Source organism: Sorex fumeus, unplaced genomic scaffold (assembly GCF_029834395.1).
Source record: "Sorex fumeus unplaced genomic scaffold, SorFum_2.1 ptg000098l, whole genome shotgun sequence".
NCBI lineage: Eukaryota > Metazoa > Chordata > Mammalia > Eulipotyphla > Soricidae > Sorex > Sorex fumeus.
This window is the reverse complement of record NW_026606155.1, coordinates 39,173,388-39,196,464: the sequence shown is the minus strand read 5'-3', so window position 1 is coordinate 39,196,464 and position 23,077 is coordinate 39,173,388. Positions and strand designations below refer to the sequence as shown.

At 39.2% G+C, this 23,077-nt stretch overlaps 1 protein-coding gene across 1 annotated transcript in view; it reads left to right on the top strand.

The window, feature by feature from the left end:
- The first annotated feature begins 434 nt into the window (after positions 1 to 434).
- The window catches only part of TMEM260 (transmembrane protein 260), an 82,512-nt gene continuing 59,869 nt past the window's right edge, over positions 435 to 23,077 (top strand). The window contains 4 exon segments of the mRNA XM_056133572.1: positions 435 to 628; positions 630 to 726; positions 7,004 to 7,035; positions 7,758 to 7,909. Of these exon segments, the coding sequence (XP_055989547.1) occupies positions 563 to 628; positions 630 to 726; positions 7,004 to 7,035; positions 7,758 to 7,909 (347 nt within the window). The 5' untranslated portion in view covers positions 435 to 562.

Here is a 23,077-nt window from a genome sequence, read left to right as displayed (position 1 = left end):
GCTTACCCAACGGATCGAATCATCAACAGACGGACTTACACTGACCCACATGCGATGAATGTCGAGATCGAGATGGGTGCACGCACTGCCTGCTTGCCTGGCTTTGGGCAGTTCGTGTAGTTCCACCCCGCGCCGCAGGGGGCGGACGCGGCTCTCCCTCGCTCCCGCTTCCCAGCCTCGCGGCGGTCTCTGTCGGACCCAACCAAGTCAGCGCCACGGCGGGGGGGGGAGACACCACCGAAACGGCTTGCGGTTTTAGAGAAGGTTCGCCCGCGTCTCGAGCGACTGGAAGGCGTTTACGTCTTTTCTTGGAGGACCGTGGGCGCCCACGCGTGATGCGCTCCAAGAAGTCTCGCAGGGCTGGGGGGAGGGTTCCTCTGTGACCCGCGTCTCACCTTCCCCCCTCGCTCGGACCGAGGAAGGTGCGGCCCAGCCTGCGGCGCCCGGACCGGAAGCCAATGCGGTGGCCGCGCGGCCCGGGGCTCGCCGGTGGCCCCGGGAGCTCTGTGCGAACCGAGCCCTTGGGCCGGCAGGGCTCTCCTTCCTCGGTCCCCACCGGCCCATGGGTCACCATGGCGACGGCAGGGACGCGGCCCGGGGGGCGGGCATCCCCGAAGGAGTGGCGGCCCCGCTCGGGGGCCCTGCGGGGCGGCGTCGCCGTGTTCGCCGCGGTGGCCGCGGTGTTCACCCTCACGCTGCCCCCCTCGGTGCCGGGGGGAGACTCGGGTAAAGTACTCTCAGGGTGGTCTTCCCTGCCCCTCCTTGCTCTCCGGGCCGGCTCACGGGGTATGGGGGTGGAGGGGTTCCCCGCTTCCCATTCTCCCCGGACCTGGGTTCTTCTCACGGTGTCCAGGCGCGGCTGGTGGGTTTCACCTGATGGAGACTTTTAATCCCGTGACATTTGCCTGGCTTTGAAGTTTTGTTTGCGGGCCGTTTTTGGGGGGGTGTGGGAGAATGGAAGCGGGCGGCCGGCGTGCACAGGCTTCACTTTCTTGAGCCCTGGCTGTGCTCGTGGTGGCAGGAGCGCGCACCTGTAGAGGGTTCCCAGGCGGCTGGTACCCGTGCAGTGGGCAGAAGGTGATGCAGAGGGGAACTAAGACACCGGCCCGGGAGAGGGGCAAGTGCCACCTGCATAGTGGCTCAGCCGGACCGGCCGCCGAGGTGTTCTTGTACTTGAAACCTGAACCTTGAGAAGGTTCACACTGGGGTGGGGGTGGGAGGGGGGGCACTTCAAAGAAAGCCCTTTGCGGCTTCAAGCAAAGTGCTTCTATTTCAAACCGACACGAAAGGGGCAAGGCTCACTCACGGCCGTTTCAACCACAGGGCTTAATTAGTTACCTCTCTGGGACGAGAAAAATCCAGGTTTTGCATTCGGTTTGGCTGTCAGGTTCAGTGATTGTCCATGCCTGATAGGGGACGGTAATTGGCCATGGTCAGGATGCACCTGTCCGGGGGTGGGGGCGGGGGGGGGCATGCAGTAGAGAGCCTGTAAAAGGAAAGAAGTGGAGGGCCCTAGTTAACCCTTTGCTGCCTGCCCATAGAGCCCCAAGTTTATTTTAGTGGCGTGAAACCAGGAGCCTTTGCTTACATTTCCTCTTCATAGGGTAGAGAGGGGCGGCGGAGTTGGAGGTTCCTGCCCGGGTCTGGGTCCTTGTCTTGTTGTGGGCAGCGGCTAAGTTCTTCCCCAGGCTCCACGTGGGAAGGATTTGCGTCTCCGCTTAATCTAGTTCTTTGCCATGCGGCTCTCTCAGTAAACTGACTTCTGTCAAGAGAATGAGCTAGCACCTCACTCTGACACCTCTGTCATTTTATGACCTAATCTTGGGGGTGGTATCCCAGGTTCTATTTCGCTTATGGAAGTTTGTAAGACCAGCCCACATGCAGGGACGAGAGGATTATGCAGAATGCAGGGAGTTGGAGGTGAAGGGGCCTTCCTCAGGGCTGCCTGCCAGGCTGAGGAGCCTTGACATTTGCAAGTCTTTTTTTTTTTTTTTTAATTTATTGAATCACCTTGAGATACACTTAACAAGCTTTCATGTTTCAGTTACAGTCACACAATGATCAAGCAACCATCCCTCCACCAGTGCATATTCTCCACCAGCAATATCCCCCCCTACCCCAGCATCCCCCCATCCAACCCTTCCCTTGTCTCCATGGCAGACAATTTTCCCCCATGCTCTCTCTCTGCTTTTAGGCATTATGGTTTGCAATAGAGATACTGAGAGGTTATGTTTGGTCCTTTATCTATTGTCCTCACACATCTTCCATAACGATCGATCCCTCCAACCATCATTGACTTAGTGTTCCCTTCTCTATTCCAGCTGCCCCATTCATGAGACAGGTTTCCAACTATGGAGCAATCCTCCTGGCCCTTGTGTCTACTGTCCTTGGGTGTCAGTCTCATGTTATTTTATATTCCACAATTGAGTGCAGTCCTTCTATGTCTGTCCCTCTCTGACTCATTTCACTTAGCATGATACTCTCCATGTCTATCCACTTATAAGCAGACATTTGCAAGTCTTTACCTTTGTTCTCCCAGGTCTAGTGAACAAGACACAGGGGCAGGGTTTTGTTCATGGTTAGGAAGGAGTGGAGTTCCATGTCTCCAAGGTTTATAGTAAATCACAGGAACAGTTTGATAGTTGGGAGAAGTTCTTCATGAAGAGCATTACTGGTAGTTGGTTAGTTCAATGCCCCCCCTAAGCAAAAGGAAAGTATTGAAAGCTACCATAGTTGTTTGACCCTAAAATATGGGGTGGGATGAATAACAGCCGACATTCCACTTATTAGATGCCAGATTATTGCCGAGTGCTTTGTATGGCTGAGGCTTAATACTCCTGAACTGCCAGAAGAGTAGCTCTCAGTATCATCCCATTTGGGGGGTGAGGTTCTTTTCCAGCCACGTTTTGGAGGCCACTCCTTGTTAATCCCCAGGGAGATAGTGCTGAAGGCCATCAAGGCCACATGCACTCATGTCAAACTTAGGACCCAAGCATTCAAAGCTTACACCTAAGCCCTCTGCACTCTCCCCTGTTACACTGCCTTATATAGATGACAAAACAAGTTTAATTGTGTACAGAACCACAACCACAAGCAGGGTCAGTCAAGGATAAAACCAAGTAGACTCAGAATTTCACAAATTTTATTTATTTTTTTGTTAAATCCACTGTAACCATCTGTAGTGTTATTTAATGTCTTATTTGAAACCTGTGATTGTATTAATGCTGTCTACTCCTTTTTCCCAATAAAGCTGATCTTCACTTTGAGTTACAAAACTTTGTCCTAATTTAAGTTTAACACTATAGAGTGGTTGCTTCTATTATTTTAATGTGTATTTTGGGGAATAAAAAATTAATCTTTACAAGTGTTGCGAGTAAAATGTGTCTAACCTTTGACACCGATGTTATATCAAATGTATTGTTACAAAAAATATTTTTCATCAATAAATGAAAAAATATCTCAAAACCAATGCAAAGCATGTGTTTTTTTCCCGATATATCTCAAATTATACTCGCTAAATATGTATCACCTTGTGGTGTAACTGCCAAAATTAATATCCACACAGTTTGATACTCAGTTGATTTGTGGACAGAAGTCCTTTATAAGAGAGGCTTTCCTTTCTAATAGATCTTCTGGGAGGGAGGAATAAATTATGCTATGTAAGTATCCATATATTTTAAGGATATTGCCTTCAATAGATTTGTTATATGGCAATATTCTATAATATAAAGTAGATCCAGAGACCTGGGTTTTGTAGAAGTTAAGCTTCTGCTATCAACTCTGAGCTTGTGTATCCAAGACAAAAACCATGACTTTCAGATTTGAATATATTTCAGAATCACCTGGGAAACTTGTGCCCCAAGACCATAAATTCATAGTTTAAGTGGGTTTGGTGTGTGGTCAGGGCATCATTTTTAAAAAGCACTCAGGAATTTTGACGCAGTCAGACATAGATGAGGAAAAACCTACTGTGAAAATAAGGGGAAACCCAGAATACACTTTAGTTATTTTTTAAAAATTGCTCAAAAAATTATTCACTTTATTACCAGCATTAAGAGTATCACCCTTTAGCTCTTTGTTAAGAATACTTTATTTTAAAAGTTATCTTTTCCATTTAAAATTTAATACTTGATAAAAGTTGATGGAACTTAATTCTTAATTACATTCCAGGTTTATCTCTATAACAGCTCTAGCAAAGAATAACTATTCATTTTTTTATGGTATAAGGTTTGTAAAAGGTATAAAGTTTTCTTTTTTTTTTTTTTTTTTTTTTTCTTTTTGGGTCACACCTGGTGATGCACAGGGGTTACTGCTGGCTCATGCACTCAGGAATTACTCCTGTGGTGCTCGGGGAGCCATATGAGATGCTGGGAATCGAACCCAGGTCAGCCGTATGCAAGGCAAATACCCTACCCGCTGTACTATCACTGCAGCCCCTAAAGGGTGGTTTTCTTAATGTTAAACATAGTTTTAAGTAAATTTAGATGGAGAGGAAACAGTGACCTTGAAATTTAGTATTACCATGTTTTTTGGCACTTACAGATAAGGATGAAAAACATTAAAACTAGGACTGAGGGGCCCAGGGACAGTCCAGCGGGGTAAGGTACTTGTCTTGCTTGCAACTGGCCCAAGTCGTATCCCTGACACTCCAAAAGGCTCCCTCCAAGCCCTCCAAGAGTGATCCCTGAGCTCAGATCCAGTAGTAAACCCTGAGCACAGCTGTTGTGCCTCCCCCCCCCAAAGCAAAACTGGAACTGAAGATATAGATAGCATACTGAGTGAAATTATAAAATATCTTTGGTTGTAGACTGTTTTAAATATTTTTAGATCATAAACAATTTTAAAAGGCTTATAAGATTCAAAAAGGAACTGTTTTCTGAGATGCCCTTGAGTACTAAATTGACTTCAGTGAGTACTGCCTGCCCTAGTTGGGTTTCTGTAAAGCTAGCAGCCCTTCACACTTAAGTAGGGAATCTGAGGAGCAGGGATGATACTGTGATCAACCTCTATTGGTCAACCTCTATGTACAGGGCCTGCCTTCCATCCTTTGTGTGTGATCAGATGGATAGATGATACACTGATCCTGAAATGGTTTGGGAACAGATTCTCAACTTAGTATAAAAAAACATGAAGAATATAAGACAGTCCATTGTTGTAAGTGTTAAATAGATAGACTCAAAGGAAAAGGAGAAAGAAGGCTGAATGGAAAGGTGTCACTGAGAAGGTGACAAGCCAACTAGATTTCGAAGAATCTAGGTGATCTTGAAGAATGCTGAAGGTGCCCAACGGGACCCTTCGCAGGGAGTACAGGGTGATATGATTTGGCCGGGAGCATAGTTTTCATGGTTTTCATTGCAAAGTCACCTTAAGTTGTAGAGGGCCCTGTATGTCGTTCTGAGGAATTTGAATTTCATTCACTAAATAAGGGCGGGCTGGAGCGATAGCACAGCGGGTAGGACGTTCGCCTTACAAGCGGCCAACATGGCCAACCCGAGTTCGATTCCTCCGCCCCTCTCGGAGAGCCTGGCAAGCTACCGAGAGTATTCGATATGCCAGACACAGTAACAACAAAGTCTCCAATGGAGACGTTACTGGGCCCGCTCGAGCAAATAAGGGCAGCCACTGAGGAATCATAAACAAAGGGATAATCCATTCGTCCTGAGTAATGCCGTGGTGGCAGTAAGGAGTGATGTCAGCATGAAGTTTAGTTGAAGGAAAAGTTTGGTCAAAGCTATTGCTATAGCCCAGTTTGAGGGGATAAAGGTCTGAGTTGTGCCTGCAGCTGTAGACATTAAAAGCAGAGTGTTTTGATATAGATTGAAAGATAGAAAATAGTGTATTTCCAATAGGTAATATTAAACTTTCATAAATCATTAATAATTTTTTTAATCATCCCTCTATTATGAACAGAGACAAGCCAGAAATAGTTTTTACTTCTGAGTATTTAAAAAACAAAATCAAAATCAGCATTTTGCAAATATACTTATTTTATAAATCTTGAAAATTGCCAGTAATGACAATGATCTATTAGTATGTAATTATTAATTTTGTGGTTTGAAAATATGTGGTATATGGTAGAGTTTACAAAAATTACTTGAAGTTAATACACATTTGAAAAATATTTTCAATTTCCGGTATTTTCAATTAACCCAAATGTTAATTTGGAATGATGGAATGTCATACTTTATGGAGTGTTCAAACCTCAGCTGCTTTACCTTTTATATCTCAAGGAGATTGCTTATTTGTTTTGAGTCTCACCCAGTGGTGCTTGAGAGATCATACGTAGAGCTGGCGATCAAGCCTAAGCCTGCATGCAGAGAACACACCTAGTCCATCTAGTCATCTCTGTCTCCGTATGGTTGCATCTTTGTAGATTTGTACCTAATACCTAAGCAGTGGGCTGGAGCGATAGCACAGCGAGTAAGGTGTTTGCCTTGCACGTGGCTGACATGGCCAACCCGGGTTCAATTCCCCCACCCCTCTCGGAGAGCTCCGCAATACTACCGAGAGTATCTCGCCCACATGACAAAACCTGGCAAGCTACCCATGACATATTCAATATGCTAAAAACAGTAACAAGTCTCACAATTCGTTATGAGACGTTACTGGTGCCCACTCGAGCAAATCGGTGAACTACAGGAGGACAGTGCTACAGTGCACTGCTACCTAAGTGATATTATGGCATTTTGCATTAATGTTTTATTAGCAGTCACATAAGTTCAAGTGTGTACAGTTTTCAGGAAGGAAAATAACTTTAAAAAAAAATTGGAATCAGCTGTGTTTTTACTGACCAGTTATTAAAAACTATCAAAGATAATTTGTTCATTAAGACTTAAGGGAGAAAATATTCTTGCTCTATTTCATGCTGTTAAATCTCTACAGATTTGCAGTTTTATCCAGTCAAATTAATGCAAAACCCCAGTGCAAGCATTTGGATTTTGAAAACTTTGGAGGAGTGTCATTTCCTAATAGTAATTATTGGTTTTACATTATTTTTTCACAGGGGAACTGATCACAGCCGCACATGAGCTTGGAGTAAGTATTAGTTTTATTGTTTAATCAATGCTCTCATTAACAGTTTTAGGAATTAAGAAAGTTTAATTAAGCATGGAGTAAAGTAGATTAATTTATTTTCAAACCCCAGTTTTTAGTAACTTATAAGTACAGTACGTGACAATTTACTTTAAGTTTTAAATCCAATTAAACTAAATTATAAAGCAAAGCCTTTACTATATATACAGTAGCTGGCTTATTACCCCAAATTTTGTATAAGCTGTGGAGAATAAAATAAATCGGGTTAACAATTTTAATAAGTTTATTATTTAATAAACTTTATTATGGTGCATGATCCCTTTTAGGCAAGACGTTAGGACTGTCAGTGTGGCGGTAATCCTGTAGCAGTGTGGTCTTTTAACTTTCTAACCAATACGATAGATCAGGACCTGCTTCTTTTTCAATAGTTTTTTTAAATGACCCTAATGTACTGTGAACCCAGAGAACAAATTGCTTAGAGAACTGACAATGAAATGTGTCACCCCTTCTTGAGGTGACATACCATGTGATAGATGCTGCCAAATCCACTAAAGAAAATATTTTATTTGTATTGGGACAAGAGGATTACAATGGAAAACTACATACAGCTCATGCACTTAAGTCTTCATACCTGCCACCAAAAGGGCTGCTCTTCACTTAAAGCCAGTGGGACTCTTCCTGTGCTAGACGAAAACCTTCTTCTAACTTGCTTAATTTTCCCATAGGTTGCCCATCCTCCTGGTTACCCCTTGTTCACTCTGGTGGCTAAACTGGCGACTCTACTCTTTCCTTTTGGCTCAATTGCCTATCGAGTTAATCTTCTCTGTGGCTTGTTTGGAGCAGTAGCTGCATCATTACTTTTTTCCACTGTTGTCAGGTAAAGTAATTAATTGGTTGAAATTCTTTTTTTTTCTTTTTAAATAAAAGTATTTTTGACTAACTGGAAATGAAGCCTTCATATCGGACAAGCACATACATTAACAAACAAGAACAAAAACTGGTTTTCTGAACAGCTTTCTTGACCAGTTGTGTGATTTCACTTTCTTAACTTATAGTGATTCTATATGCATTTGACCCCTCAAATGATTACACAATTGGTTTTATTTATACTATGGAGACAAAGTTGTCACCTATTCATTATCACAGTTCTCTGTTTAGGCAGAACTAAAGAGCTTTGTCATTTTATGAAGATGCAGATGGGTCAGTTTCATTCAACAATATGAGGTTCAGCTTTTGCTAGATGGTAAATAACACTTAATTACTCAGCAGTATTGATGATAGGTGGGTGCATAACAGATCCAGAACAAGTTCCAATCATGTTCTAAATATGCACATGGTGTATACTTTTAAAATGAGGCTATTAAGAAAAGTCAATTTGGGATAAGATTTATTTAAGGTTTCAATTTGTTCCTATATTGCTGAAGGGGAGATAGGCAAATTAGTGCCCACTAACTTCATTTAAGAATGCTTTCCTAATTTGGAAGGCTGTATTATTTTTAAAAACCAGGTCATTAGTTTATGATACTGGTGAAGTCATTTTTCTGTGATATTATTGCCTCCATTTTTAAGTGAGTCTAGCTTATGATTAGGAGAATTGTACTGAAAAATAAAAATTTAATGGTGAAAAAATAATTCAAATACTTCTTTCAAAGACCAGTGCTCATTCTATTATAAATGCAGGCATTCTTACATGGAAACATAGTATAATTTGAACAGCTTCCGATGTCTTTTTTGAAGACAGATGCTTTATTTGCATTTGTCATAATACCGCTTTTTAGTTGGCTCCTTTCTAAATTTTCTGAGTTATTGAAAGATAAAAGTTAATGTAATTACAAATCTTGTAAACCTGTTAGTAGAAAGTTTTAAGATTGAAATATTATATTATCACTTATTAAATGTTTCTCTATATTATTTGTTTCTATTCCAGTCTGACATGGTCAGATGAAATGTTTTTGTTTTTTTTTGGGGGGGTGTTTTTTTTTTTTTTAGCTTTTTGGGTCACACCTGGCGATGCACATGGGTTACTCCTGGCTCGGCACTTAGAAATTACTCTTGGCGGTGCTCAGGGAACCATATGCGATGCTGGGAATCGAACTCGGGTTGGCCACATGCAAGGCAAACATACTACCTGCTGTGCTATTGCTCCAAGCCCCAGGAGTGAAATGTTTTAAAAAATCCTTCTCAACTTGAATTGTTTAGTGTTATATTTTATTTTTTCACAGTGATTAGAATGATTTTTATAAGAATTGTACCTTTTATAAATGACTCCCATTTTTATTGTGGGAAAATAATACATTTTTATTTTAAAATATCTAGGTTAAAATTTAGAACATTCTTTTTCTGTACTGAATATATGAATTACTGGTTTACTCAAGACATTCTAAGATAAACATTTTTTCTAATTTTTAACTAATTCAGTCATTTCAACTAATATTTATCATTTAATGGTTTATCTCAATTTTCAAGGGTCATTTCTATACAGTTTACATAGATTTAAATGGCTATACTGTTTACATAGACTTAAATGGCATGCAGATATAAATGGCTCTTAAGTCACGTTTCCTAACACTTTTCCATGTTTCTCAGTACCTTTATTATTGGTGCCTTTTTATGTGCAAACCGCTATAAAAACATATATTAAAAATCTTTATTTTTATACAATCTAAATAGCTTTGGGCAATAATTTTGAGTTGCCCTATTATTGTACTTGATTCTTTAGGTTTTCAGATTAGTACACCAGTTCATATGGAGACTTTCTTTTCATAAAGTCTATACAAATTAACAATAAGTTTGTATAGTTGATGACAATTTTAAATTAAATTCTTATAATACTAATGTGAATATTTGAGTGGTTTTAGCAATACAGGACTTTGGAAAAAATTGCTTTCTTTAAGAAAAGATATCTAACAATATTATCTCTTACATGTATTTTAATATGAAAAATACTTCATTATTTTCAATACAAATAATTGACAAGGTACATGTCCTTTGGGAACAACCTAGTTCAAGTGGCAAATCTGTTTTGTCAAACAATAGACACCCTTCAGGAAAGAGCAAGCCATCTCTATGGTAATAGGACTAACAGTAGCCTATTGATCGAATGGAAGAAGACATTATACAATGTCAGCTGGCTTGTTACAATTTCATTTGTTGTATGACCTGAACTTAACCTTTAAAACCTTTCTTCTGTGAATATAAACTCAACAGCAGGACACAGTTCTTGTATAGCCATTACAGTGACAGCTTTTTTCCAGTCCTAGCATACAGTAAAACCTTTACAAGTTGACTCCTTTATCAAAATTTGTTTAGGAGACATTTCACTACTTTAATCATTTACAGACCAAATAATTTTGTTTTGTTGTTGACTATTGAAGGGTTCTGATCCAGGAAACAGTTTTCTTCTTTTTCCTCCCATCACTTACGAGAACATTACTGTACATGTAGGATTAGTGATGACTGGTGTGCAGTAAATTAATTCTTGTAACAGGTTTAGATTTTTTTCAGGTAATTGTTCACATAGCATTCACTATATTTAGCTCTTGGGGTGGACATAAAGACCTTCTGTACCTTTTAAACAAAGATTGTATTTCAAAAGCAAATTTCTGTTTAAATGTGTTGATGTAAAAAGCTCCATTTTTTTTCAGTAAACATGACTTAGAGTGAAAGAACAATTTATTCGTTGTTTCCAATTACTCTGTAATTTTTGCTTTTCTTGCATCTTTCTCTCGCTTTTAAAAGCTGTAAGATGTCATTAACACTGCATTTTTTGTCAATCTTTCCTAATGGCTGGCAAGAACGCATTTGTATTTGCCTTGCCTTAATGTAGAAAGCATTTGAGTATAACACATTGAAAGCTGTATGTGTCACTGTAGTTTATTGAATTAAAAATAGTAATATTGGGGTGGTCATTTCTCTATACATTTTATTTATGTATTGTCCCCTTAAGGGACATTTTTAAGCATGCGTTATGTTAAGGGAGTCTAATCTAATACATTTTGTTTATATAAAGTAGCATGCATTTTATTAATGTTAATACCTATGTACTTAAGACTGTGTAATACTATTAGTGACTTAGATGAATTGGAATTTTCTCTTTTAAGGTCATTGAAGGAAATGATTTTTTAAATTTAAGCATTGATATTTAAAGTATCATTTGAAATTCACAAATTCAACTAATAGAAAATAAAGAAGCTATTGGTAATAAGTTACTAACATGAATATGATTTAGTATTCCTTAGAACTTGAATTTCAAATTTTCTGAGAAACACTGAACTAAGTCTTACAAACAGAATAAGGAAGGACTCTAAAATCACTATCATTAAATGTCGCCAGGCTAACATTTCATATGTTCTGGTGGCACTAAAAGAGAATGATTGAGGATGTTGATAGCATTGTATAATTTTTTTTACCTTGGGGAAGACTTAAATTGCTTATGATCTCAGATGAGGGCATATCTTGTATCAATTATTTTGGTAGTTCCAGGAAAGGAATGTGTTCTCAATAGGCTTCATAGTCAGCCTATCCTTTCACACTAATATGAAACTATGCGGAACTATAAAAGAAATTATTCAACAAATTTATTGTGCTTTCAGGTGAAAGAGCTAAAGGCTTTATAATTGAACTATTTAAATTTTTAACATCAGTAAAATCGTTTTACTTTTAGTCAAAATTTAGAAGTTGTTTTAAAAAAAGTAAGACAAAGTCACTGAACATTGAATAGTTTTTCAGGTTTGCTTTTATTTTAAAGTACTGCTTTAGGAAACTTGAACCAAAAGCCTCCAGATCCCACTAGCATTGTATGATCAGAGGTGAGATCCCTAATGTCAAGTAGGGTACTTAGAACTTAGAATAATTAAAGATCTGTGAAGCACTCTGCTTACCGCAGAGAACTTTTAATCAATTTTTGCAATATTTAAATATTTTCTGGCAGATTATTTTGTGTCAGTATTTTATTTATGGAAAATTTTGTTTTCTATAAGTTTATCTCTAAATATTTTGCTTCTGCAAAAAATCAATTTGATTTGACTTTAGGAAAATGGACACTAGATTCTGAGCACTGTCTGCTATTCTTAGAGTTATGAGCTAATATTCCATTTAACAAAAAGTAGAAAATTAGAATGCCATACCTCAGAGAATGTAGAACCTCCTGCTTAAGAGATATTTGGATTTTCCAGCTCAAAGAGTATTTTAGATTACTGCCATAGAGAATAATGTGCAGCTCTTCCTAATTTTGGAGGTAACTATGCATAAGTAACAAATAGTCACCAAGTTTTTGTGGTTGAAGAAGAATGGAAAGTACTGGAGCATTAATTTCCATTCAAGGGAATATCTCTCTTGATCCCTGGTTAATTGATCATATATTTCTCTCATGCTTGTATTAAAACTGCATTGACTCCGACTAGTTAAGCATATTAAAAGCTTGGTTCATTTGCATTTTCTTATAAGTAGAGAGACATATTAAGCTCAAATAGCAGTACTTCATTTTGAAGGGAAAAAAGCAGGGCAAAACTCTTTTTTTTAAGACTGTAGAGTCTTTTCTGACAGCTAGTCAGAGTTAGAATTAGTTCAAGGAAATGTTAATAATGCACCGGCTGGCCTAATCCCTTTGATATCACCAGGTATCCTCCTGTTCATGGGTTAATTGCTTTAAAAGCGAAGGCAATATTCTGAGCGGTGGGCCGCTTCACCTTTTCACAGCTGTTACCATTGAGTGACAACTAAATCCCATGTGTAAGATGAGGAAGAGCTCAATCTCCAATTGGGAGAAAATTTATGTAAACCACAATCCCTTCAGAATGTGCGGAAGTCATAGACTTTCTTGATTTACTCTGCTTTTCCCAGAAAGCTCTATTGTTCACTTTCCTAAGTCCCATCAACCCTTTGTAGCAGAATATCACAGCGGCAGCAGATAGCTTGAAATATATAAATGCTATCATAGCTCTGATTAATAGCAGTGCTTATGAGTCAAGTCTGATAACAGTGCAGCTCTCCACTCAATTTCAGATACTGCTAATGGAATCTGTCTTCTCCAATTGTAATATGAGAAGGCCTAATTTGCCATGGAGCTTGGAGCTGTCACCAGTAGGGGATTGTGGGGTCAGATGGGAGCTGCCAGGTTTTTGCCCTGCAGCTTGTATCTCTCACTTTGAATAGAGCAGCCCCCTGCCTGCCAGTTAGCTGATAGGCCGCCCTGGGGTTTATGCCACTATATACAATAGGAAAAGGCTACATAGGCTGACTTTATAATTGTGAAGCTAGCTCATATTTCCACAGCTACTGTGCTGCATAATTTCTAATAAGTGGTTTTAACAAATGTCAGATTATGAAAAGTTTCCTCAATTACGAAAACTTATAAAACATTTAAATTGCTAAATCTGTTTCCTGCTGGGATTTTGCCACTGGAACTAGTCATCAGTCATTATGGCTATAATAATAAACATGTACATTTCTTAAAAATACAAATGAAATTATAGAACATAACTTACACAGTTTTGCTACTATTCTAAGCCATTAAAATAGAAAACATCTTAATAAATTGGAAAAAGTGTGCTTAATACTATATCTCAGTTGTTTATTGAGTTGGTTATAGTTGATGTTGATGAAAGTTTTATACCTTATGTTGATTTTAGTTACTTAGATCTTTTTTAGTTTATTTCACATGTCTTTGGTATCTTTACAATTAAAAAAATTATGCATCACCTTCTCAGTTTTCAGTTTAAAAGGATTTGGTGTCTTGACCAGTGCTTTTGAGAATATCTTACAATAAACTTTTAACCAAACACAGTTTTGTTTCTAAATACAAAATACAGTCAAAATTGAATAACAAGATAATCTTGAGGTCTTGTGTGATTTTTAACGTTTCAAGTAAAATTGATGACAGTGTGTAATTTACGGGTTATTTTAAATTAGACTGTGCCTTAAGAAGATAGTCACTCCCACTGGTAAGTTATTTGGTACCATGAAAACTTAGCAAAACGTAAAGTATATTTGATGATTGTTATAAAGGCCAGTTAACTGTTCTTCTTTTGGTGATTCAGATATAATTTGATGGGAATAATAAAATGAATCATTTTGGAGTTTGAATTGCTTTATCTTTTATTGTTAATGCAGAGACCCTAATTCTAATGGTGGTTATGTGATTACATTTTATTTATAGAAGCCATTCATATTCCTAGTCCCTTTATTTCAGTTGTGTTTCTTTACTTTTGGAGAGATTATATTTCCCAGTTTAATTTAGTATTTTTAACCAGGAATTAATCTTTGTGTCTTTCTATATACTTCTAGATGATATTTATTTGGCTGAAAATTTGGGGCAGGAGCAGTTTCCTTCTTATTGAATGGATAAAATAGAGCTATTCTTGGTAGGATTTTGTTTGGAGTAAAAGTGATTTCCTTTTTAATCTGAAGACCAGAACTAATTTGGAAAATTATTAAATCGCATGGAAATATTTTATAGTGTATAGGTGTCATTGTAGTGGCTTCAGAGATATAATTTTGATATACTGTATCTTATATTATTGATATATGTTCATTGGGTTAAATTTGAAAAAAAGAAAAAACTTTGATTTTTCCTAAATTTTTATGAAGTGTAATTTGCTTACAGAGCATCTGGCAAATAATTGTGAAATGTTTTTCACAAAAGTATTGAGTGAACTCCCTCCAAATGTAAGAGAGTTTGCTGTCATCTTGTAATAGTTTAGCTTTCCAGATTGACCATCACTCAGGTCCAAGGAAGTGATCAAGAAATGCAGGTTATGTGACTGAGTCAGAAGGAGCATGTGTAACTTTCATGAACAAGACCTAGAAACAGAAGACTTGGGAGGATGGGACTCTTGCTTTCCCAGTAATCCATTGCAACTTTTCCAGTCATGAGTAAGGGTTGACTCTACTGCTCACAATACTGCCAGAAGCAGGTTGTGGCCTCTATTCCTCAATTTTACTCAATTCATACGGGAATTTTCCATGTAAAGGGGGAGGGTATTGTGTCCTCCATGCTGGGTTCTTTGGATGCAAGTAACACTGAAGACAAATATATTCATGAATTTTATGAGGCACGTCAAATGTGTATTCTGAAAGAATTTCAGGTTTCTATTATTTGCCTTTTGATTGAGGGTTAGACAAACATGTGACTACACATGAAAATCAAATACCGTGTAGTGGAAAGAAAAATATACCTTATCATTGATTGCAAACCTGTGTCAATGGTGTAAATTGTAACCTCCTGATTTATCCATTGTGTCAACAGAAGAATAGTATTCCATCAGTGAGAAAAATACTGCACAGCAGTACCTTTCTCAGGAATCTGATCTAGGTCTCTGATTTGGCAAATCCAAGGAAAGTTGGCTTGGTTTTAACCACAGAATCCTGATCCTCACATTTATTAGGGATGTTCTTAATAGCATCTCATATTTTACCACAGTGTGAGAATTCTGTCATTTGCAAAATTATCTGTATGGAAATTTTTAAACAAGTATGTTTTCATACTCTTTAGTTACATTCCCTATGCATTTACTGTATCTCCTGGAATGAGAAACACATGTTTTTAGTGATATTTAGACATTTATTTATTGTAAGTATATAACAATATATTTCATACATGACATACATTCTTATGAAAATTAGCACTTAATGACTTTCATATTATTTTATATTTTAATTACCTATATAATTGCTTTACTCCAGTAGTGTGAGGACTTGAAAAATGAGCATACAGTATTAAATTCTTTTCTAAGTCAAATAATAAAGAAATTTGGTACTGACTTGTGACTTTTATGTACTGTGGTTATGGTTATCGTTTTAAATTATAGTAATGGTGTTTGAAGTATATATCTTCGCCTATCCTCGATAGATATTATCTTACTATAATATAGGTTAATATTTATTTGTAGAAGTGATTCTTTGACCTTCTCCTCTACAACCTTAAGCAAATTATTCTGGGGATATAAAACATTTATTTTCATTCAATCCAGTCATACATACAGTATTCTTAAGTTAAAATGGAAGAAGATTTATAGTGTTTTGGAATTTATTAGTGAGTCACATGATACATAGGTAGGCTTTCTACATATTTTAATATCTTTTTTAATTTACGTGGCTTGTTGTTGATGTTTGCTTCAGTAAGATAGATGGAAGGTTGGGGTTGAAATTCAGTTCTCATCCTTTACATGTAATAGGCCCTGGATTTATTCCCCACATACCTACCACCCCTTGACATAACTTTGACAAGTTAAAACATATAACATTTGGAATATTCCAATATCTTATTTTGCCAAAAATATTATTCCAATATCTTATTCCAATAAGATATTATATTCCAATATTATTCCAGTATCTTATTACAATATCTTATTTTGCCAAAATAATATTTAAACACTTGTTTAATTTTGGATAGAATAATAAAATGATTAGGCTGGAGCGATAGCACAGCAGGTAGGGTGTTTGCCTTGCATTCGGCTGACAAGGCCGACCCGAGTTTGATTCCTCCACCCCTCTGGGAGAGCCCGGCAAGCTACCGAGAGTATCTTGCCCACACGGCAAAGCCTGGCAAACTACTCATATCGTATTTGATATGCCAAACACTGTAACAAGTCTCACAATGCTACTGGGCCCACTCGAGCAAATCGATGAACAACGGGAGGACAGTGACAGTGACAATAAAATGATTAGTTCTCAGTTTCTCTTTTAATTTAAACACCACAATTTACAAAGTTGTTCATAATAGTTGTTAATTGCATTAAATGTTCCAAAACCAGTCTCACCACCGTTGTTACCTTACCTCTACCAGTATCCTCTGTTACCCACCCACCTTCCAAGTTTTCCCCCTTCGCAGGTACTAATAAATTTACTTCATTTTGCTTGTTTATACTAAAGTGCAAATGAAATTATCAGAAAATAGAAAAGAAAAGTCAGTTTGTGATAATATATCTCATAATGTTATAACTTTGATGATTTGCTGAGCTGATATTAGTTGAGCCTTTTGTGTTACTGTTTTTGGTTGTTGATCTTGGTGGGCTTCTTATGTAACTTTCCTCTCAGATTTGCTGTGCTCCTACTGGTTTGTCAGTACTGTGGAATTTGGAGGAGATGTGATGTGGCCACATATGCTTCAAGAGCTGTGAAGCTGTATCATTTATATGTCAGAGGAGGTGGAGATCGACTGTGGTGGCTACTGGGCCTCCCTGTAAGGGAGAGTAATCTACCTGCCCCCATTCCTAGAAGACTGCAGGGTTTTTAGCCCCAAACTGATCTACCAGGGATGATTTGGCAGCTTGGTGGCTTCTTCTCTTAGTTTCTGTAAGATATATCCATTTGTATATCACTTAATTTTTTAAAGTGATGTAATAAAATGAAACCTTAAATTCTCCTTTTACTTTTCCTTTGTTATTAAGAAACTATTTTATTTAAAATTGCAGCTATTGGGGCTGGATAGATAGTACAGCAGCTACTAGGTCACTTGCCTTACACATGGCTGACCAGGGTTCAGCTTCCCATATAGTACCTGGAGCATTATCAGGAATGTGATCCCTGAGTACAGAGCCAGGAGTAACCCCTGAGTACTGCTGCCAGGTGTGGTCCCAATCCCCCAAAATCAAAAAATTAAAAATAAAAATGTCAGCAATGATAAAGAACAGGGTTCTTAAAAGATATAGACTTTAAGAGCCATAGTATAGCAGTAAGGTGCTTGCCTCACACATGGCCAACCTGGTCAATTCCTGGTACCCCTGAAAATCCCCTGAGCACCACCAGGAGTGACCCTGGAATGCAGAGCCAAGAGTAAGCCCTGAGCACTGGTGAGTGTGGCCCAAAACTGCATCGCCCCCCCCCCCCGCCCCGCCAAAAAAGAAGAGGAAAGGGAAAAGGAAATAGAAACAAATTTTTCTCAATACCCAAACCTTTACTTTTAATATTTTTGTAACTATTAAGAAAGGCTGATTTCTTTAAAATGACATAAAGAATTTTATAAAGCATTATTTGAACTTAGGTATAGATCATTAGAAACCATTATCTCTTGGGTACAGTTAAAAATTAAATATAAAGTATTTCTGAAAAATATATATGGGAATATTTTGTTTTTAAAAAGTCAAGTAACTTCTGGGGATCCACATATGTGTAAAAAGTAGCATATAATCTTAAAATTTTAAACACACTAATATGCTGACATTGTTTCCCAGTGGTATCAATAATAGCCCAAAATAATTTTTTGTAGTCCATTACGAAGTGTAAACCCCTAAATGTTAGCTTTGTAATCCATTATAGAGAGAATTTTAAATTCCTCAAATCTGGTTTCCTTACTGTGGTTGCAGTTAAATACCGTAAAAGTTTTCAGTTCCTTGGACCTATATGTATGTTTTGAAATAAAGAAATCTGTTGATTCAGTATCCATTTAATATACTTAATGTGATGAGAACCAAGAGATGAGGTAACCATTGTAGGCTTAGCTAAAGTATCTTAAAGAACACTTGTTAGAAAGGTCATGCCTATGGAAGGTTATAAAAGTTAGCAGTTAACCAAGAGTTCCAGACACGAATAAACTCATGCAAAAACGCAAATGTGGAGAAAAAGTGTATAAGTATATAGGGACTTACATATCAAACAGTATTGCTGAAAGATAAAGACAAATGTGAGATGGGCCATGTCCAAAAAGAATGGTATTCTGGATAGGCTGAGAACAAATTTTGAAAGGTCTTCTCTTTTATCACGAGGAGCTTGTAATAGTATGGGTAGTTTGTTTATTTTTGTTTTGTTTTGTTTTTGTGGTATTTTTCCACTGGGTGGGGAACTCCCAAGCCATGGTCAAGAGACCCAGCGCCCTTGCCAGCAATTCTCGGCCAACCAGGCCAGCACATAAGTGCAAAGGCAGTTCAATATGGGGATCACCTGAACCACCCTATAATAGGTTTTATAAAAGTGGTTTTATAACCAGAGATAATAAAAGTATAATCAAAGTTTACCTATAACAGGTTTTATAATCTACGAGAAGTCACTAAAGGAGTACAGAAGTGTATAATATCTTTAGGGGCAGCTGGGGAGGCCCTGACAGCTCTCCCCTTCGCCGCCCGCGGGTTTGGAATGGGCCCAGGCTGCTCCCCAAGCCAGGGCGGCCCAGACCATGGGGCAGACAGAGGAGGAAATAAGGGCCAAGCAGGTTGATTGATCAGATGCCATTTATTCCATTCTCCCCGTGCGCCTGCCCCAGTCTCTCTGAGCCTTCGTACTAGTCTCACACTGCCCTTCATTCCTGTCTCCTGTCTCTTCCACTCATCTCTCTGTGCTCTATCTCACAGCCTGGGCTCTCCACATGTCTGCTTCTGTATTCATCTACATTCTTATCTCTCTGTCTTGTCCCCTTGCTAGTCTCTCCACACTCTATCATGCTGCCCTGTGCTCTCTCCCTCTCTCCAGCTCTCTTGTCTCTCCAACTCCCCCGTCCTAGCCCCTCATTCCTCTGTCCCAGCTCTCTGGATTCAGCCTCTCTTCCACTAGTCTGTCTACCCCTACTTGTATCTCTCCCCGTTGCCCTCTGGGCCCATGCTACACCCTGTCTGGTAGCAAAATCAATATAAGAAAGCCCTTTCTGAGGGCCCACCAGGAAATACCACCTAGGATATTCCAAAGCCCTTCCTGACTGCCCAAGGGCAAAATACTTAAGGCGTTTTTCTCCTTTCCTCAGTCCAATAACTCTATCAACATCTTAATACTAGTCATTTTTGTATGGACACAGTAAGAGATACATTGAGGCTTGTAGGGTAGCTCTCCTGGAAACATCTTGCTACAGACTCAGACTACAGAGCTCAGGCCAGGTTAAACATTCCTAACCCTAGCAGGGTCCAAATGTAGTTATTACTTTTTGAATCATGACAGCATTTGCCCATGACCAGGCTCTTATAATTAAAGCATAAGGCACTTTGGCCAGGCCCATCTCGATGCCAGGGTAGCACATAGCTTACCGCTTGCCCTGGTTCCGTCCAGTCCCTTGTCGGGACCCTGCTTTTGGGGGTGCTAGGAAGTAAGGGAAGCTGAAACTTAGGTCTAGAGAACAAATGCCCAGGAGAAAATAATACTGAGAGTCACATTACAAAAGCATAGCATATACTGTCTTGTGTCCATACAAAAAGGACATTGCTCTGAATAAACTATGCAAAGGAGAAGAGAAAAACAATATTTACAAGTTTTATTATTTACAGATATATATATATCTGTAAATAATCTGTAAGTAAGTAAAGTATATCTGTAAATAATCTGTATATATCTGTAAATATATCTGTAAATAATAAATAAATATTATTTATTTACAGAGCACAAAGAAAGAAATTACAAATAAACAGAGGAATGGGAGTACTATGATGGGAGCAACCCAATAAACCTAAACTACCTGAGGCTATGCAGGAAGGACAAAACTGTTATCCTAAAGAGAGGGAAAATGCTAGATCAGATAAATATCAAAGTGGGTGAGGGAGATTACTGGGGGTGTTGTTTGTTTGTTTGTGGTCAACACCCAGTGGTGCTTAGGAGGGACATATAGTGCCAGGGATCAAACTGGGTTCAGCCACCTACAAGACATGAACCTTTACCCCTGTATTATCTCTCTGACCCCAGATCAGGAAAATATTAGATTCCTCACCCTGTTAGTTCTGGTGGGTTTAGAACTGGGGACAGATAGCAAACTAAGCTGATGCACTGGAGAGAATACAGCAGTGATGGTAATGGATGGTGAGAAGAGGGTGAGTTTTCAGAATGAAGTGAAAATGAATGTCACGTGTTTAACAGAAAAAAAAAAGGTCTCCTATTAGGTTTTTTTTAAAAAAAGAAAAAAGTAGGGACTGAAGTGATAGTATAGTGGGTAGGGCGTTTACTTTGCATGGGGCTGGGCTGGCTGGAGTGATAGCACAGTGGTAGGGCGTTTGCCTTGCGTGCAGTCAGCCTGGCCGAGCCCCTCTCGGAGAGCCCAGCAAGCTACTGAGAGTATTTAATGTGCCAAACACAGTAACAAAAAGTCTCACAATGAAGACGTTACTGGGCCCACTCGAGCAAATCGATGAACAGTGGGAGGACAGGACAGGACAGGACAGACCTGGTTTCAATTCCTGGCATCCCATATGGTCCCCTGAGCATGGCCAAGAGAGGAGTAATTCCTGAGTGCAGAGCCAGGAGTAGCCCTGGAGCATCACTGGGTGTGACTGAAAAAGCAAAAATTTAAAAAAAAATTTTTTTAAAAAATAAAAGAAAAGCAGAGATAGAGAATATAGGATCAGGACTTTTTTTTTTTTATAATCACCCAAATTAAATTTATTTTCTCTTCTGGTAAGAGAAATGTCAAATTTCAGGTGTTTTTTTTTATTAGTGAAACACCATGAGGTACAGTTGTAGATTTACAATTTTTTGTGCTTGGGTTTCGATTATACAATGATCAGATACCCATCCCTCCACCAGTGCCCATTTTCCACCACCATGGATAATATCCCTCCCCCCCCATCCACCCCATCCCACCCTGCCTCTGTGGCAGGGCATTCCCTTTTGTTCTCTCTCACCTTTTGGGTGTTGTGGTCGAGCAGGACTTGTTTTAGGGAAGAGGATGATGAATTAGTTTTGCACAGCAGGTGGACACTGAGGTTCTGAAGGGTCTCCAAGGTGAACGTGGCTCTGGAGTGAGGCTTTGGCTTTGGCTTTGCTGTTGAGATTTGGCAGTTGAAATCAAGATAGTGGATAGAGCCACCCAGGCTGTCTGCCAGCATGTAGAGCGAGGAAAACAGTTGCCTGAGAATGAAATCAGCTTTCAAGAAGGTAATGGAAAAAGGAAAAAGAGGAGTTAGTTAGAGAAAACACAAAGGGAAGATCCAGAACCACAGAGGAAGAAGAGAGGGAGGTGGGAGCCCAGGTGTGGTCTCCGAGGTGTGTCTGGGAGAGTGATCCTTGCATGGCAGAGAGAACATGAGAGCATCTCTTAGATGTCATCGGGCACTAATTTAGACAAATGTCTGGTAGAGAGTGGAGGGCCAAGGTCAAAGTTGTGGACAGTATGAGGTTAATCCGTGCCCACCTATGTCCCTTCATGATAGTACCCTAAAGGCAGTTTACTTTGCAGTCATTTATCTCTCATTAAGTTGAAATGAAGCATGCTCAAAAAATACTCAAGGAATATGTGTAGAACCATACAATGAGACTTCCTTCCTACAGAGTCAGTGAATGAGTCTTCAGGAAAGTCTTTATTATCACCATTACCAACATCTCCCCTTCACATGTCAGCAAATCACACAGGCAGCGTGTGTGAGACTAATACCCAAGGATAGTAAAAACAAGGACTGGGAGAACTGGATCACTGTTCGAAGCTTGCCATAGTGCCATGGGGGAGGCGGGACAATTAGGATAGAGAAGGGATCGTTATGACAATGGTAATTGGAAATAATCACTCTGAATAAGAACTGAGTGCTTGTTTACAATAGCCAGGATCTGGAAAAAACCCCAAGTGCCTGAGAACAGATGACTCGTTAAAGAAATTTTGGTACATCTACACAATGGAATATTATGCAGCTGTTAGAAAAGACGAAGTCATGAAATTTGCATATAAGTGGATCAACATGGAGAGAATCATGCTAAGTGAAATGGGTTAAAAAGAGAGGGACAGGGGCCGGAGCGATAGCACAGCGGGTAGGGCATTTGCCTTGCACGCAGCCAACATGGGCGACCTGGGTTCGATTCCCAGCATCCCATATGGTCCCCTGAGCACTACCAGGAGTGATTCCTGAGTGCATGAGCCAGGAGTAACCCCTGAGCATCCCCGGGTGTGACCCAAAAAGTAAAAAAAAAAAAAAGAGAGAGGGACAGACTTAGAAGATTTGCACTCATTTGTGGAATATAAAGTAACAGAATGGAAGATTAACACCCAAGGATAGTAGAGATAAGGACCAGGAGGATTGCTTCACAGCTTGAAAGCTGGCCTCACATGCTGGGGGGAAAGGCAGCTTAGTTAGAGAAGGGAACACCAAGTAAAGGGTGCTTGGGGGGGCTCGCTCGGGATGGTAGATGCATGCTGAAAGTAGACTATAAA